This window comes from Atractosteus spatula, chromosome 13 (assembly GCF_055471065.1).
Source record: "Atractosteus spatula isolate fAtrSpa1 chromosome 13, fAtrSpa1.hap1, whole genome shotgun sequence".
Classification (NCBI taxonomy): Eukaryota; Metazoa; Chordata; class Actinopteri; order Semionotiformes; family Lepisosteidae; genus Atractosteus; species Atractosteus spatula.
In genome coordinates, this window is record NC_142718.1 from 18,000,837 (window position 1) to 18,016,757 (window position 15,921).

General features: G+C 37.1%; 1 protein-coding gene across 2 annotated transcripts in view; it reads left to right on the top strand.

Annotated features, from left to right (window-relative positions):
* The window catches only part of vps8 (VPS8 subunit of CORVET complex), a 345,245-nt gene that overhangs the window by 117,611 nt on the left and 211,713 nt on the right, over nucleotides 1-15,921 (top strand). For both annotated transcript variants that reach the window (XM_088930095.1, XM_088930096.1), the window contains exons 26-30: nucleotides 317-436; nucleotides 966-1,037; nucleotides 10,871-10,990; nucleotides 11,422-11,478; nucleotides 14,686-14,768. In XM_088930095.1, the coding sequence (XP_088786221.1) occupies nucleotides 317-436; nucleotides 966-1,037; nucleotides 10,871-10,990; nucleotides 11,422-11,478; nucleotides 14,686-14,768 (452 nt within the window). The remainder of the gene's footprint in view (nucleotides 1-316; nucleotides 437-965; nucleotides 1,038-10,870; nucleotides 10,991-11,421; nucleotides 11,479-14,685; nucleotides 14,769-15,921) is intronic.

Consider the following 15,921-nt stretch of genomic DNA (forward strand, 5'->3'; position numbering starts at 1 on the left):
GTGAAGTTTGCAAAACATGCAGATTAAATATATTTGAAAACTGTGCGGTTTTAATGATCATCTTCCATTATTTTTATGTTTGTCAAGAGGCAATAAAAATGTCTTTGTCCCATTTTGACTGTAAAGTGATTGTAGGCAGCTTTTGGAATAAAACCTTTTAATACAGTAACTGCTAATGCATTGCAAATTACTGTGTGTCACCCTCCTGCCAGACCAAGATTGCATGTGTGAAAGTAGGATTAACTAATCATCAGAAAAGAGCCTTTTGGTCTTATTCTCATCACGGCTCTTATCATTTTCATTCTTTGTGCGGCAGGTGTTTGAGTTCCTGATTCGTCTTCACTCATCAGAGGCGCCCCCTGATGAAGAGATCTGCCCTTACATTCGCACACTGCTGCACTTCGACACCAGGGAGTTCCTCAATGTTCTGGCACTGGTAAGAAAAAAAGTCCCAGTCTTCACTCAACAGGGACACTCAACATAGAGTGTGCGGGGTTATTGAAAAGTTCAGATACAAAGAAGAAACTATAGAGAAATCTATCATTTAAGTTTAAACTGTTAACCTTGAAAAAACAGGTTTCACTGTGAGGACAATCTCTAAGCTGATGTACACCTAACATTTTTGGACATTCATGGACTAAAATATTCTCCGTACAACTTAAATGTAAATCCAGTTCAGATTCTACATATTTTATGGCAAACCACATCTGGATATTTTACAAATTAGGCCTTAGTGAATCAGAAAACTATAGGTTAAGAGTAATTGTATATGCATACCAAGTATATCTGCCTTTTTCTCTGTGGTAGTAATATATGCTTTAATAAGAAAAAAATAGAAGGAAGTAGGATTTTTTAAAATTTTACTGTTTTACTGTATATTCATCAGCATCCTTGGATCATAGCACTGTACTGTATTGTTTTATATCTTGGGGTGTATTGTGCTGTATTTTGGTGTCATTTGACAGACTTTTGAAGACTTCAAGAATGACAAGCAGGCACTTGAATACCAGCAGCGAATCGTGGACATCCTGCTGAAGGTACTATTCAACTGTTGCTTTTGTGTGCTTTGTGTTAAATGGTGAAGTGACTAAGTTAGCAAGAAACTAATCACAAGAAACAAGTTTCAAGTGCCTATTCTGACTGTCTCTCTCTTTTTTGTTTTTATATCTATCCTCTCCATGAGCCAAAATCATCGTTTTGCATGGATTTTCCCCATGCAGAGAGTAATTTTGAAAAATGAAAAAGAACTCACATTTAATTTAATAATACACAGTGTTGCTATGCTGTGTCACATTTGTAATGGATGAAACATGTACCAAATAAATAAAACTCTAAACTTAAGAACAGAGTGATACTTTTTGTGAGTAGAACAAAATAAAAAAGTAGTACTAAATCACACTTTTGTGATTAAGAACTAATTGTAACTATATAATAATAGCCATAGCCAGGTTATTCAGATCTTTTACAAGAGACAAATTCTAAAACATAGAATAGAAAGCAATCATTTACAGAGTTATTGTACTGAAGTTTGGTAGGCATTAATTTAAGTCAGCAATTGATGGTAAGTATTAAATTTGTCTGTCTTCTGCTCTGAAGAACTCACTGTTGTGACAACATAGCTTTAGTTAGTTTCACAAGCTGTCAAAATGTTCAGTGACATTTTGACTGACATATGCTACTCTTCCCATTTCCCATGCATATTTGTACTCCAAAAATGTGAGGTGGAAATGAAGCTGATAAAAAAAATGTTAAAATGTTGGTAGACACTTGCTGACACTTGTCCCTGTGCTTTTCAACACAATGAAGTTAGTGGAAGGGAATGAAAATAAGCAGAGCTACTTAAAATTGCTCAGAATCCTGTTGATAGAGTCCTTCTCAGTAAAAGAGAGCCAGGATGTTAACTATAGTGTTTTACTGCTAAGTTCAGATCCTGGGTTAGCAATCACCTGGCAAAGACTCTTAGCCAGTTGTTCATTTCTAAATGGTGGTCTTCCATCCCCTTAGAGAGATATAGTATGTTTTGACAACTGTTGCAGTGGGGGCTAGTTTATGAAATGATTTGTTACAGTGATTTTTGCTTTGCACGTTTCATACTATTTAACAGATTTTTGTCCTATCACATCACATCACTGACTGTTTCCAGGTCTACCATTTGGGGAATCCTGGTCACACTTAGCTTGAAACATGACCCAGACTTAGATTTGTGATAGAACTCATAGCCTGTTGTCAGGGACAGCAGATCGGGTGCAATACATGTCTAAAGTCTATTTTTTGTTTATAAGATACTTTCCTATAGTTTCCCTGTCAGCTACAGAATATTTCCTTTATTCTATATAAATAGAGATACATACAAGAGAAAAAGAAAACAGCTTCCTTTAAAGCAGCAATGTATGTTGGCGATTGCAGGAATGTGGTACAAAGGCTGACTGGATGTTATTGAAAACAGTAGCATCTACTAAATGGCTTTGTGTGTTTATTTGCCACAAGATGTAGCATGGCTGTTTATCTGAGGGACATCAGCTACAGGGTTGCTGAGAAGCACTGAAGAAGCAGCAAGTTATCTGCTGTGTGAGCTGTGTGAGCTGTGTGAGCTGTGTGACTGAGGTCGCTGGAAGAGAATTTGTTTGTGTGCAGTTGTAGAGGTGGTGTTGTAGCCTGTGAATACTATCAGGGCTCTGAGAAAGGCAGACTTAAGCAGCTGATGCCAATGCTTAAGATCTGATAAGCCAGCAGTGTGGCAGTGCTAGACAGCAGACTAGCTGTAGTCAGCAGGTGTCTGTGGGTGATTGAATGTACTGTATGCTGGGGAAATGCTGGAGAAGAAGCTTGACCTGGATGGCTGGGGCTGTTGGTCATAGACACTTGGAGTGTGAGAGTTAACAATGTGTGGAATGGAGGACAGGTGGAGAACACCCACAGTCTTCCCTGGAACAACTTGTGAGATCTAGGAACTCCAGGAGGTTCCAACAGCCAGAATGTTTTGACAGTGAAGTTCTGACAGAAAAGGGATTTTGGACTGCAACATGATTTCTCTCCTGTTTTGTCATGCCTAAGTACTTGTGATGTGAGCAGATGATAAGGTGAAAGATTGTGAAAATACAGTATGTGTGACTCAATGGTGTGGGGTGGGCTTGAAGGGCCACCCACTGAAAAGTTGTGAACATGTAGCTGTGAGACTGGAGAGCTCCCTCAGCCTAGACACAGAAAGGAATGCGTTGCAGGTTATTCTCTCTTGGCTCTGCCAGTGAACTGCTTGTTGTGCATTTGTAGTTGTTGAGACCAGAGAGCAGGACACTCAGCTGGAGTCCCTCAGCCCTGATATAGAAAAAGAGGGTTGTGAATTACACTCCTGGCTCCGCCGGAGAACGTGGGTGAAAACAAGAGAGCAGGAAGAGTGGGGTGAAGGACTCCAGATCTGTGATGCAAAAGGTGACTGTGAGGCAGAGGTGACGTATCCCAGGCAGAGGCGCCTGCCTTTCTGGCATGAGTTGCTTGGTTTTGTGCTGTTTTGTGCATTCTTGTGGGAAAAAAAAATGGAGAATAAGCAGGAATTGACAGAGCAGATTAGTCAATAATAAAATATTCATACCCCCAACTTGTAAGTGCTTTCTCCAGAATATACCCGAGCAGTTGGTATAGTTAGAGGCACATGAATTCTTTGTTCTCTGGCACAGATTTGGTGAAAAGAGTAATGATCCCGGCATACTTGGCTAAACAAATGTTTATTAACAATGACAGTGGCACTACACACACAACATAAACATACAACTCAAATGTTACTCTACGTACACAGTATGTACAGACAAAGCATTCCAGAGGCTTAGCATCCTAATCACCCAGAAAAACCCCAACTGCTACCAAGTATTTGACTCTTAAATAATCGCTATAGAAGCCAAAGAATAGATAATATGCCTTCTAAATAAAGCAGAATGCAATACAGCATACAGTTAAATCTCTGTCTCTAAAGGCCGTCTTTAACGATGTATCTTTTACTCAGGAAACCTAAGTTCCCTAAAAACACAGAATAGCAAACTTTTTCTAGAAAGGTTCCAATACTTAGCTCTGATTGGGTTTTGTGTGGATGATCATGAAGTAGGGGCCCTCCTAGTCCCAACTCCTCCTGGCTCCTCTCTCTCTTGCGGTCTGACCTTCCCTTTTCCCTCTCTTTTTTCTTACCTCCTGATCTGATCTTATATAGCATGTTTCTGGACAGTTGAATGGTACTTAATCATTTACCCACAACTTAACTAACAAAGGTAAACCAAAGTAAAGTAAGTGTGCTTTGATCACAGACTCTAGACCCCCTTTATCTCTGCTTTGAATCTGGAAATCTTTACACTAGGTGTTACACATCTCATCTGAACTCTGAGAGACACTCCCTAGTCACCTAATCTGTAACAATAGTTTGTTAACTGTGTTTAGGGGCTTTGAGTTATATGTAATGTACATAAAATAAAATGAGAATTAGAAGATCATGTAGAGGTCAGTTTGCAACAGACTCTCTTGGGGTAGGCCTGTCTGAAACAATCTCCTATTAAAATCCCATTAAATTTTTATAAACCATTTTTGGTAGAGAAAGTGGGTATTGTTAAAGCCTGGCTGTATGTAATTGGAGTGTTTCACTCTATAAAAAATAAAATAAATTGGTTTAAGAGACATGAACAGAGATATGATTTTAAGTCGTTCACATACCATTATTGAAACATCACTATAATATATTAAACATTTGTTTAAAGCAATAAGGCATGAATTTAATATGAAATTGTTATATACTAGTTTGATAGTAATTAGTACTGCACAATGTAAAAGTCACATGTAGGTGTTTTTGCATTAGTTGCGTAATAACTGACTTAAGCTCCCTAGTATTTTCTTTAACTTTGTTAGATGTTATGATTTTCTGTGATATAGCTTACTTATTTATTGTGATTACATAAATGCGAGGAAAAATGTACATAGAATCATCTGGCATATATTTATATTCCTGATTGTTTTCTTCAGTCTTTTTAAAGAACTTCATTAGTTACTTTGTTGACGAGTCAGACTTCCTGTTTTCTGTAGCGAACATCAAAGGACAGAAATGATTTTTTTAAATGAAAGAACATTAGATAAAGGGAAGAGGGACAAATTAATCTCACCTGCCCTAAATAACTGAGGAACTTTCTTCTGTACAGGACTCATGATAATTACTCTAATTAACTTCTTCTCAGCCACTGAAAGAGCAGAGAGCAGACTGGGTTGTTTGGAACGTGCCCTTGAATCTGAAATCATGCTTCCTCTTCAGAAATCATTCTCTCCCAAATAAGAGTACCTCAGTTTTCTGCATGAACTATCCTTGTCGATCTCACTGCTACTGGACCGATTTTTAATCAGACTAAGCCTTCATCAGTTGAAGCGCTATTACTAAAGGTCATCATTAACCATGCAGCAATCCAATCTAATCAGCTCTCAGAAATGATTTCCCCCCCTCTTTTCTGTATTCAGTATTTTTATCTTCAAATACTGGGCTGTCGGACTTAAGGGTCACAAGATCTTCTAGTTTATGTCATATATATGAGCTGTCAGCACTTTTTAATTGCTTTATTGAACAAATATTAACTCTTTTCTGTGGATCTTAAGACTGCTTAATCGTCCACATTAGAATTTTCATTAGCTACTGTACAGTATATCAGATGAATTCAGTATTTCTGGATTGAAAACATAATTTGCCTTTTAATTGCTAAATTTAACATTTTTCCAAGATAATATTATGTGAAATATTGTTACATCACTGCTTGTGCAGTAGAGATGTCCACAGGTGTACAATCTTTTGAAATTTTGTGGATTAGATGAAGAAGCAGTCACACAATACAAAAGCTTTACTCCTCTCACTTCTCTACTGCACGGCCTGTCAAGTCTGAGACCAGAACAGACCAATGCAGACTGGTACACAGACTACTGTAAATAACAGTTGACCATCCAGTCCTTTATTATAAATGTACCACTAAATCAATGGCAAAAATGTTTCCTTAAAATGATTTTGTATTAGGGTTCTATTTAGTTATAGTAAAGCCCCAAAAAGCCCTTCATATCCCCATTTCCTAGTACTATCATATGGTCATGTGGATGTTGGATATCTGAGACTAAAGTGACAGTTAAGACAGTTATGGCAGTTGTAGCAGAAGCTGAAACAGTAACACAGTTAAGCATGATTTCTGAACATAGCATTTCCTTTTCATAATTCTTTTTATGAATACTGTGATTATATTGTTGATTTCAGTTATTTCTTAGAAGAGAAGCAGATAATATTGCAGAATCTACACCTGTAAAAAAGAACATTTTTAAAGAAATATAATAAAAAGGTGTGTTCCATTGCTACTAAAAGTCACTTAAAACCGTATTTCTAGGAATCATATCATAATGCTGATGGTACTAATTGAGGCTTGTGAAATACAGTACAAACCTCCAGTGGATATAAAAAGTCTACACACCCTTATTGAAATTGCACGTTTTTGTGATGTAAAGCCATAAATCAAGATAAATCATGTCAGACAGAATTCAAGAGAAAAAAACGATTAGATAAATATTAGGAATTGAAATTAAAAAACCTACAACACCCTGGTTGCATAAGTGTGCACCCCTCCCTCCAACTAATACCACTCCCCCCGTTATTGATATCTGAAGCACCCTGTCTCAAAAATAGGCGTTTAAATAATATTCGCATTTGCTCATTCATATTTTCTATTTACTGAACACGTTGTGATATATAAAAATAACATTTTGACAGCTAATTTTGCTTGAAGAACTTAAAATGTCTGTACAGAAGTTTTGTTTAAATGAGCAGAAAGTCACCTTGCTCTTACAAGTGGCTCTGTTAAGGAGAGTTTGTGTTAACACAACCCCCTTTTTGAATGGGTGGTTGGGCAGAGTGATGGAGACTGAAATACAATAAATGACACCTGCACTACCACCTTTTTTCCCTCCCCCCTGGTGCGGGATGATAATGTGCCGGCTCCCTCCCTCCCATTTTGGACATTTCAGCGTCCGAATCAAAGTGGGTGAGAGAGAGTAGGAAGAGACACAGAAGAAAGTGTATCCTGTCTTAATTTCAAATTATATTTTACTTTTAAAATGTTTAATTAAAAAGTAAAAAGAACTTACAGTTTATACAAAGACTCTAAGCTGATCGTGTGTAAGAAAAATCACCTGTTTTTCGACAATAAAAAGTGTTTTTAACTATCTAAACCCATTTTTCAATGGAATGGAAGACCTTCTTTCAGTTGGATTGCATGATTAGTATGAAACAACTCAGGGTTATTGTTATGATTTCTCTATTTTTATCAAGTCCCCCAACTCGTTCACTTGTGATTATTTTGGAAACATTTTGACATGTTCCTTTTAACTACATTGCTGTCGATGCTGTTGCAACAGTCAATGAAACGCTCGGAGTTTGTAATGTAGGGCCCTCTGAACGAGTTAAACTTTGATGCAGGACAACTAAATGTATTACCCACAAGCTATACTGTAGTGGCTTTAAAACTATACAACATCGCGCTGTTTGCATGTGGTACGTCTTTGTTCAGGTTTTAAAACTACAGTATGGAAAAACGAGTTTTAAGAAAAAATAGGACATTTGATTGCTGGTTGCCTTATTTTAAAGAGTAACAATGACAACAGAGCATGCTACTGAAAATGCATCCCCAACCAAGCAGAACTTTCTATTCTACATAAACACAGCGGGGTGTAACACTCCTAGCCTCTGTGAGAAGTACGGAGCTGCGTTACTGTACATATGCTCAGCTACCAAAATTTCCCTTTAGTTCTAATTAATATTCAGGATTAAGTGGATTTAAACATGCACACTAGAGAGATTAAATGAAGCAATCGTTTCTCTAATAACCAATGCACCACAAATGCCACCTGTCGGTCATTTTGGCCAGCCAATCACATACCGCAGTATTCCGCGCTATTCTGCAGAAAATTTCACAATTTTACCGTGCATTTTGAATGGCTGCATCTGGATAGCAGAAGATCTGAAACCAAATGGATCCGAAGTTTGTTTCATTTCAAATTGTTTCAAAATGAAGCGATATGAATAAAAACACTGAAAGAAAAGAAAACACATAAAAAACAGCATATTATAAATCTAATACATTTTGTTGTAATTATTGTAGAGTTGTTGTGTGTGGTTTCCTTAAAGAAAAACTCAGACTTGTACAGGTATCGGCTTCAATGCAACTTGCAATTTATTTGCTTTTAAATAGAATATATATTTTAAAGCCACTATGTATATTTTTCACAAGTATAAAATAAAATTGTTTTCTAATTAGTTTTTACACAATTACTAGTAATTCTGTAAACTGTATATGATGAAAAAAAGAAAAAATCTATTAATATTTCTGTACTGTACATTGTAATTGTTGCAGGAATTTACTAATGGGTTTAAAAAAATATATTTTTATTATTAAAATAAGATTTGTGTGACAGTCACATTAAGGATTCACTGTGCCACCAGGTAGGTTTAACAGATTAAGTGCAGTTCTGCATTAGATTATTTGAAAAAATAAAAGAAGCATTACGCATTGATGGTTTCCTTACTGCAGCACTTGTTGTGGTATGCCACATTTTAAATGCCAAGTTTAAATTTTAAATCACACCCCTCGAGTGATTCAGCATCATGTCAGATCACCTTGACTTTTAAACTGTAGCCGAGGTATTGCTCAAGTTTTAAACATGCATCTCCCCTACTGCCTCGTAGGTTTCCAGAAAGCTTATTTTATCTTTTAACTGTGATGTGGAGAGAAAGGTAATGCACTGAGCTGTTCTTCCTTGCAGTGAACTTAGTCAAATAAAAAAGAGAGTGACTGTTGCACTGTTTCGTGTTTGATTCTCTTGATTTTGATCCATTTCTTCTGGGTGTTGCCACAGACCTGAGTATGATCATTTGTGTCTAGGAAACCAAGTGTTAAGCTACATGTCATCCTTAAGTAATTTAAAAAAAAACTCAGTTTTTCTGAAGACATGGTCAGTGTTACAGTTGAGAACTTAATCTGCTTTAAGATTAACAAAGGTCTTGAGGGAAAAGTAGCTGGAAAGGCTTGATCATCTTCTCCATGTTTCTTAAGGCTGATTTCCTGAATGTTTTAATCACTTCACTTATGATAGGATTAGGGTTATGATTTAAAATTGACTGATATTAATAGTTTCGAATAGCATAAGCTAAGGTTTTGAAGTGTGTTAATAGGAGGGGTTTTGGAAAAAGTTGGATGTTTTTTTCAAATTTTAGAAATAATGTCATAGCAGTTCCACGTCTGCCATATGAAATCATGGCTTAACAAAAGATTGTCTAATATTTTTGTTAGTTGTATTGTTACTGAAAGTTGAAAAAATAGTTGTTGAATATACTTGTGAGACATATATTTCAGACTATGATGTGATAAGATTAAATGTGTCACTAGGCCATGTTTTAGATTGTATGTCCAAAGTCCAAATAATCAAAGTCCAGAACTTGCTGGTAGGTTAACTGGCTTCTGGAAAAATTTGTGCTGGCATGAGTGTGTGCGTGTTTGTGCCTGTGTGTCCCCCGATGGACTGGCTGGTTCAGGATATATACTGCCTTGCACCCCTTGCATGCTGGCATAAGCCCCAGATACCTCATAAAGGGTTGTTATCTAATTATAACTTTTCCATTCATTTTCATTTCAAAGTGTTCCAACCCTTTACTGTGGCAAACTTAAACTAATTTTAGGTGCATTCAATTTCTATAACGATCCACAAAATTAGTTTCTTACTGTGTGCATTAATAGTGGTTTTCTTAATTTCAGAATAAAAACACCCTTTTCTGTGAGGTCAGGTAGTGAATTTCATCCTCTGACGGAATTTTGTTTTATGGCATAGTCCAATACATCGATACAAACAAAGAAGACAAACATTACCAACAGAGAAAAATGTACAATAATGTTACAGGGAAAGAACATGGTATAGTAGTGTTAAAGCAACAATCCTCCAAAGATATCCCAAAAGGTGTTGTGGTGAGATGAGATGAAATTGGAACTTTTATTAAGTGTTATGTTTGGTGTGGGTCCCACATAGTGCGTTTCCTATTCAACAGATCATGTTAAGCATGGTGGTGGTAGCATTGTGCTTTGGGGATGCTTCTTCCCAGTAGGGACTAGAAAGTAAGTTTTGATTGAAGAAAAAATGGATGGAGAAAAGTGTAGGAAAATACTGAACTAAAACGAGGGTGAAAATTCACCCTTTCAGCAGGAGAACACAGCTGCACTGGAGTGGCTGAAGAATAAGAAGGAATGCCCTTGATTGACCCAGTCCTGACTCAAATCATATTGAAAATCTATGGAAAGACTTAAAAAAAGTGCTTTCAGTAAGTGTTCCCCAAAGAACGTGAGGGAGCTGGATCAAATCTGCTAAAACTATAGCAAACCTTGCACCAAACCCGTGTGCAAAGACTAACCCAAAAAGACTTGTAGCTGCAGTTACTGCCAAAGGTTCTTCCACCAAATATTGTGTTCAGGGTTCTGATTTTTTTAATATAATCAACATATTTCATTTTTTCTCTTTTGTTTTTGCTGATTTACTCACTGTAACTTAAGTCTCCAGTTTGAGGATGCAAGTTTTAAATAACATATTTTAAGTTTAAAATATATATGTAGGTTTAAAAAAATGTAAGGATTGTTTAATTTCACAGAAATGGGACATCATGGGAAGGGTCTGAATCATTTTGGATTAGTGTAGATTGTAGACACTCATGTTAGAGTCCTAAAGTATGACTGAAGTTTAAAATAAAGTAGATATTACGTTGTTATCAAAACTCAGTGTCTGACAACACCTAAGTTGATTGACACTCTTTGTTAACCCTGCTCTTTGTCTTGTTCAGGTGATGGTGGAAAACTCAGATTTCACCCCCTCTCAGGTGGGATGTCTCTTTACCTTCCTGGCCCGGCAGCTGGCGAAACCTAACAACACACTGTTTGTCAACAGAAAACTATTTGACCAGGTAATTAGTATTGACTCTCATCATCTGCTGGAAACTTTGAACTGGCTTAAAAATATTTTAGCTGTAAATCCTCACAATTCATGATGATTCGCTTGAATGGTACATCAGCTTCTTTAGCTTTACCCTGAAAGGATTTTACTTTCAAACATCTACTGTAGTTCCAAGGCAGTTGTGTGCTGTCAGTGTACTATAATGTTCAGAGCTATTCAACAATTAGCCCTGTATTTCTTAGTGACTAGTAACCTTATACAACAATCCCAAGTCCTTTTGGCTTTAATTTAAGAACAGTGAGAAACTATGGGCATGCACAATTATTTGTTTTGGGGAGCAAAGAGTCCTTATTCTGTTCTGTGAGATTTGAAAGCTATATTTTTAAATGTGATCAATTTAGAATGATAATGGAACTAAATTGGACATTTTCTTTTTAACAGGTACTTGAATTTCTCTGCAGTCCAGATGATGACTCTAGACATACAGAGCGACAGCAGGTAAACACCAAGTATTGTATTATAGAGAAAGTAACCGATTTGGGAGAAATAAATGTCATATTTGAATACCAAGACCCCTTCATCGTCCTTCCAGGTGAACATAGATGAAGTGGAAAAAAAATGAACACCAGAGTAAATGAGTGTTGCAGTATTTCTTTCCTGCTGGGATAGTTTTCTTCTAGGACGACAGTCCTGTCATCCACAGAGCGCAGGTGGTTGACCAGTGGTTTGCTGAGCAGGACTCTGACGTTATCCATATGTCATGTGTCATCAGATTTGAAACCACTCAAACATTTGATTTCTCTGATGCTTTACTTAGTTCTCCCCTTTTATAAAACTGGATCTATAACAGCTGACCTAGTCAATAATCTAAACACTGCATTGACTAGTACTTTGGATAAACTTGCACCCCTTAAAACTTGGTTGGTTTACTTGGCTCCTCTCCATGGGATTCACCTGCACTTCAGAATCTGAAGCTAGTTGCACGGCATCTGGAATGCTTAGGCAAAAAATCCTCCCTAGGCTTATAACAAACACCTACAAGTCTACAGAGCTGCTCTAGCTTCTGCCAGATCCTCCTGTATCTCTGATACAATTAGCTCAGGACTAGGAAATCATAAAGCACTATTCTCTGTCTAAACACCCTGACAACTCTGCTTTCTCTGACCTCTGTGTTACATTTTTGCATTTTTTTCAAAGATTAATGCTATACAACTACAATTATCTGAATTATGCCTCAGCATTGCAATGAATTTGGACAACTCAAGCCATAGTTTTTCCACTGACTTTCCCCCGTACCGTAGTTTTCTGAATTTAACTAAGTTAACTCCGATAAACTTACAAAAATTACCATCACCTGTAAAACAGCTTCCTGCTGCCTAGATCCCATCCCTACCTCTTTATTGAAAGCTTGCCTTCCAGACATCTGCCAGTTAATTGTCAACGTCATCAACAGTTGCCTTTCCCTGGGTGTGGTCCCTAATGCCTTAAAGACTGCATCTGTCACTCCTATACTGAAGAAACCTGGTTTGGACCCTGATGTAATGAACTACAGACCAATCTCTAATTTACTATTTCTATTGAAAGTTGTAGTTTGGTTGCACATAGACTACAGGTACAGATGATAGCTAATGACTTGTTTGTGCCATTTCTGTCTGGCTTCCTCTCAAATCATTGCCTCTGACTTGGGGGCTATACGTAATCTTTTCCTCCTCTATCTTTGTGTTGTTTTGATACAGTAAATCATTCAGTTTTGCTCAGTCACCGGCAGGCATTCTTGTCTATCAGTGGTCCTGTCTTTAACTGGTTTTGCTCTTATCTGATTGGCAGGCATCATTTTGTCTACGCCAGTCCTCATAAGTCCCCCATGTCCCCAGTCAATCACGGCTTCAGGGTTCAGTCCTGAGGCTTTACTTTTTATTATTTATATGCTACCCCTCAACCAAATTATACGCAAACATGGTCTTCAATTTCACTGTTATGCAGATGAAACTCAGATTTATGTTAAAACCTCTTCCCCCTCTTGGTCTCCACCCTCAGTCACTTGTTTGCGTGACATCAGACTCTGGTTGGCATCAAATTTCCTGAAGCTAAATAGTGACAAAACAGAAATTTTACTGGTGGGCAGCAAATTTCAGTTGGATAAACTTAAGGATTTGACAGTAATGGTGGATGGTTTCCCTATTCATTTGTCAGCCATAGTCAGGAATCTGGGAGTCACACTTGATCCTCTCCTGTCTTTTGAGATACATGTGAAAAATTTAATTATAACAATCTTTCTTTTACCTTAGAAATATTGCCTGCATCATGCAATTTTTATCAATACCCAATGCTGATTTCCAGATCCATGCATTTATATCATTAAGGCTTGATTTTTCCAACTCCTTACTTTACTTTCTCCAAACTCTCTTCTCAACAAGTTGCAATATGTTCAAAATTCTGCAGCTAGACTGCTTGCTCACATCAGACCCTGGCAGCATATCACTTCTAACCTTAAGTCTCTACATTGGTTGCCTGTAAAGTCACATAATCAGTACAAGATCTTGATGCTGACTTTCAAGGCTCTAAACAATCAGGATATGTCATAATCTCTGAACTCCTCCATGTTTACACTCCCCGCTGCAGGCTCCGTTCAGTTGAGGTCGGTCCTCTTCTCACTTGCCCTTACGACTAAATCACAGACTTTTGGTGACTGTGCCTTTTCTGTTGCTGCTACAGTGTTGTGGCACCGACCTTCCTCAGACTTTACCTCAGACAGCTTCTTCAGCTCTATTCAAATCTAAGCTTAAAACTGATCTTTTTTGGCTAGAATTGGGGCCCTGGGTTCAATTCTGGACCTGGGGTGCTATCCATTTGGAGTTTGTATGTTCTCCCCATGTTGACATAAGAATCCAAAGGGTGTGTCCAAAGACATACTTGTACATTATTAGGTTTGTGGGAAAACTGGCCTTGATGTGAATGTGTGCGTGTGGTGTACACTGCTTTGTGGCAGTTGCTTGCCGAGACAGGCTCCAGCTCCCTTATGACCCTAAATTAGGTTAGAAAATTGATGGACACATAATGTTACTTGCCTAGTAGGGACTGACGTCTGCCAAGGATTCAATAAACAAAAGTCAGAATTGATCTAAAATAAAAATGATGTATTAATGGATTCTTCAGTGTTGGTAATGTATATATTTTCTTAACCATTCCCAAAGTAGTATTACCCTTTGCATTTGCATCACAAAAGAATATTTCTTGTGGTAGATACACTGAACAGCTGTAAGAGAGGGCTCCCTGCAGAGTTCTGATTGTGAAAGGCTGCATGTTGAAGGGGTTATAAGAATGCCAACTACTATTTTTTTATTTTCAGTGAGGGTGTTCGTTATTGTAGTTTCATAGTTACACTAGTGGCTTTCGGCTCATGCCTTTATGTTTTGGATGCATATTTGAGATTTCTTAGTTCCTATGCAAAGGCAAAAAAAACGTGCAGATGTTTTGTTTTTTTTTCTAACTTGTGAAGACCACATCTAATTTGTAAAAAACTATATAATTTTTCTAGCATTATTTCTTCAATGCCTGTTGCAGTGCAATCTCATGTTGATCATGAGACTCAAGTACAGTGTACTTGTCTGTAAAGCTTATGTGAAAAGTATATAAAGGGATTATACCAGTATATTCTAGGACTCTGTTGATGAGATATCTGAGTCTTTTTGCATGTGATCCAAGGTTCTACTGGAGCTGCTGCAGGTCGGAGGAGTGGCGCAATTTGATGAGAGCAGGCTCATCATTCTAGCGGAAAAGGCTGAGTTGTAAGTATTTAATCCTCAAATTGCTTAATGAATGCCTTCTGTCATCTGTCTTGGATCTATACCTATCCCAATGCACTGAGGTCTATTTCCAAAAAAATATACTGTATTATTGGGCTGTTAGGTGCAGGACATTATCTTTGAGCAGTGTAATTTGCACATAAACAAAGTATATAGAGTTGCAGATTATGTACCTGTATGTCTGGCCTTTAAAAGCTTTTCATAAACTGCTATAAGGGTACTATATATTTGAAATTCCCATGAAATAGACCTTCTAGCATTCATATTAATGAAGTAGTAATTTTGAATATGTTCCTCAGTTTTGCCCTCTGCTGGGTTCAGTCATGAATTATCATGCAACATTAAGGGAGGATTTAAATGAACTCATTGTTGCATGGTGTTTAACTTGGAGAACTGTGTGATATAACAATGTTCCTCCTCTGCTTAAAGGGTAATTGCAGCGCTGTTTTTACATTTTAGAGATATAAAGAGCTGGCATTGATTAGTGTATTTCAAACCACAATGAAAGTACAGAGTACACAGTAACATGTAAAACTTCCAATTTACACAACAGAATAGTCTAAGTTTCCAGGTATGTGCAGCACCATATTGCCGTCATTGTCTGCGATTCACAACAAAGCAACAAAACGTCTGGTGATGTGAACCAGGCCTATTACATTGCAGCAGCAGGCTTGTGAATACATCTCTTTTAATCCAATAGAAATATTGCTCTTAATCGTAAACACATATTTAAAGCAAATATTAATTTAGGTACTAAACATAATTATGATACAATATATCACTTAAATCACAAATATAGATTTTTTCTATTTTTTTATCATGCACTGATATCACCCTCTCACTGCATTCCCTTTTAATTGGTTGCTTTTTATAAGCAAAAATGGTAGGAATGAAACCTTATTTGAGCAAAATGTATGGTTCAGTATCTGTAATGAAAATATATTATTATGCTCTATTAGAACTGTCAGGCTTTAGAATCTTGTGAACTCTAAAGCAGAGAAGATTGACGATATTTGAAAACCAGTTGAGTTTTGTTGCAATAAAGCACATCCTTTAGGCCAAGAGAATTTTGCTACTGTGTTAATTTATTAAACCAACAAATATACTGTATATAATGTTATGAAACCAACAAATA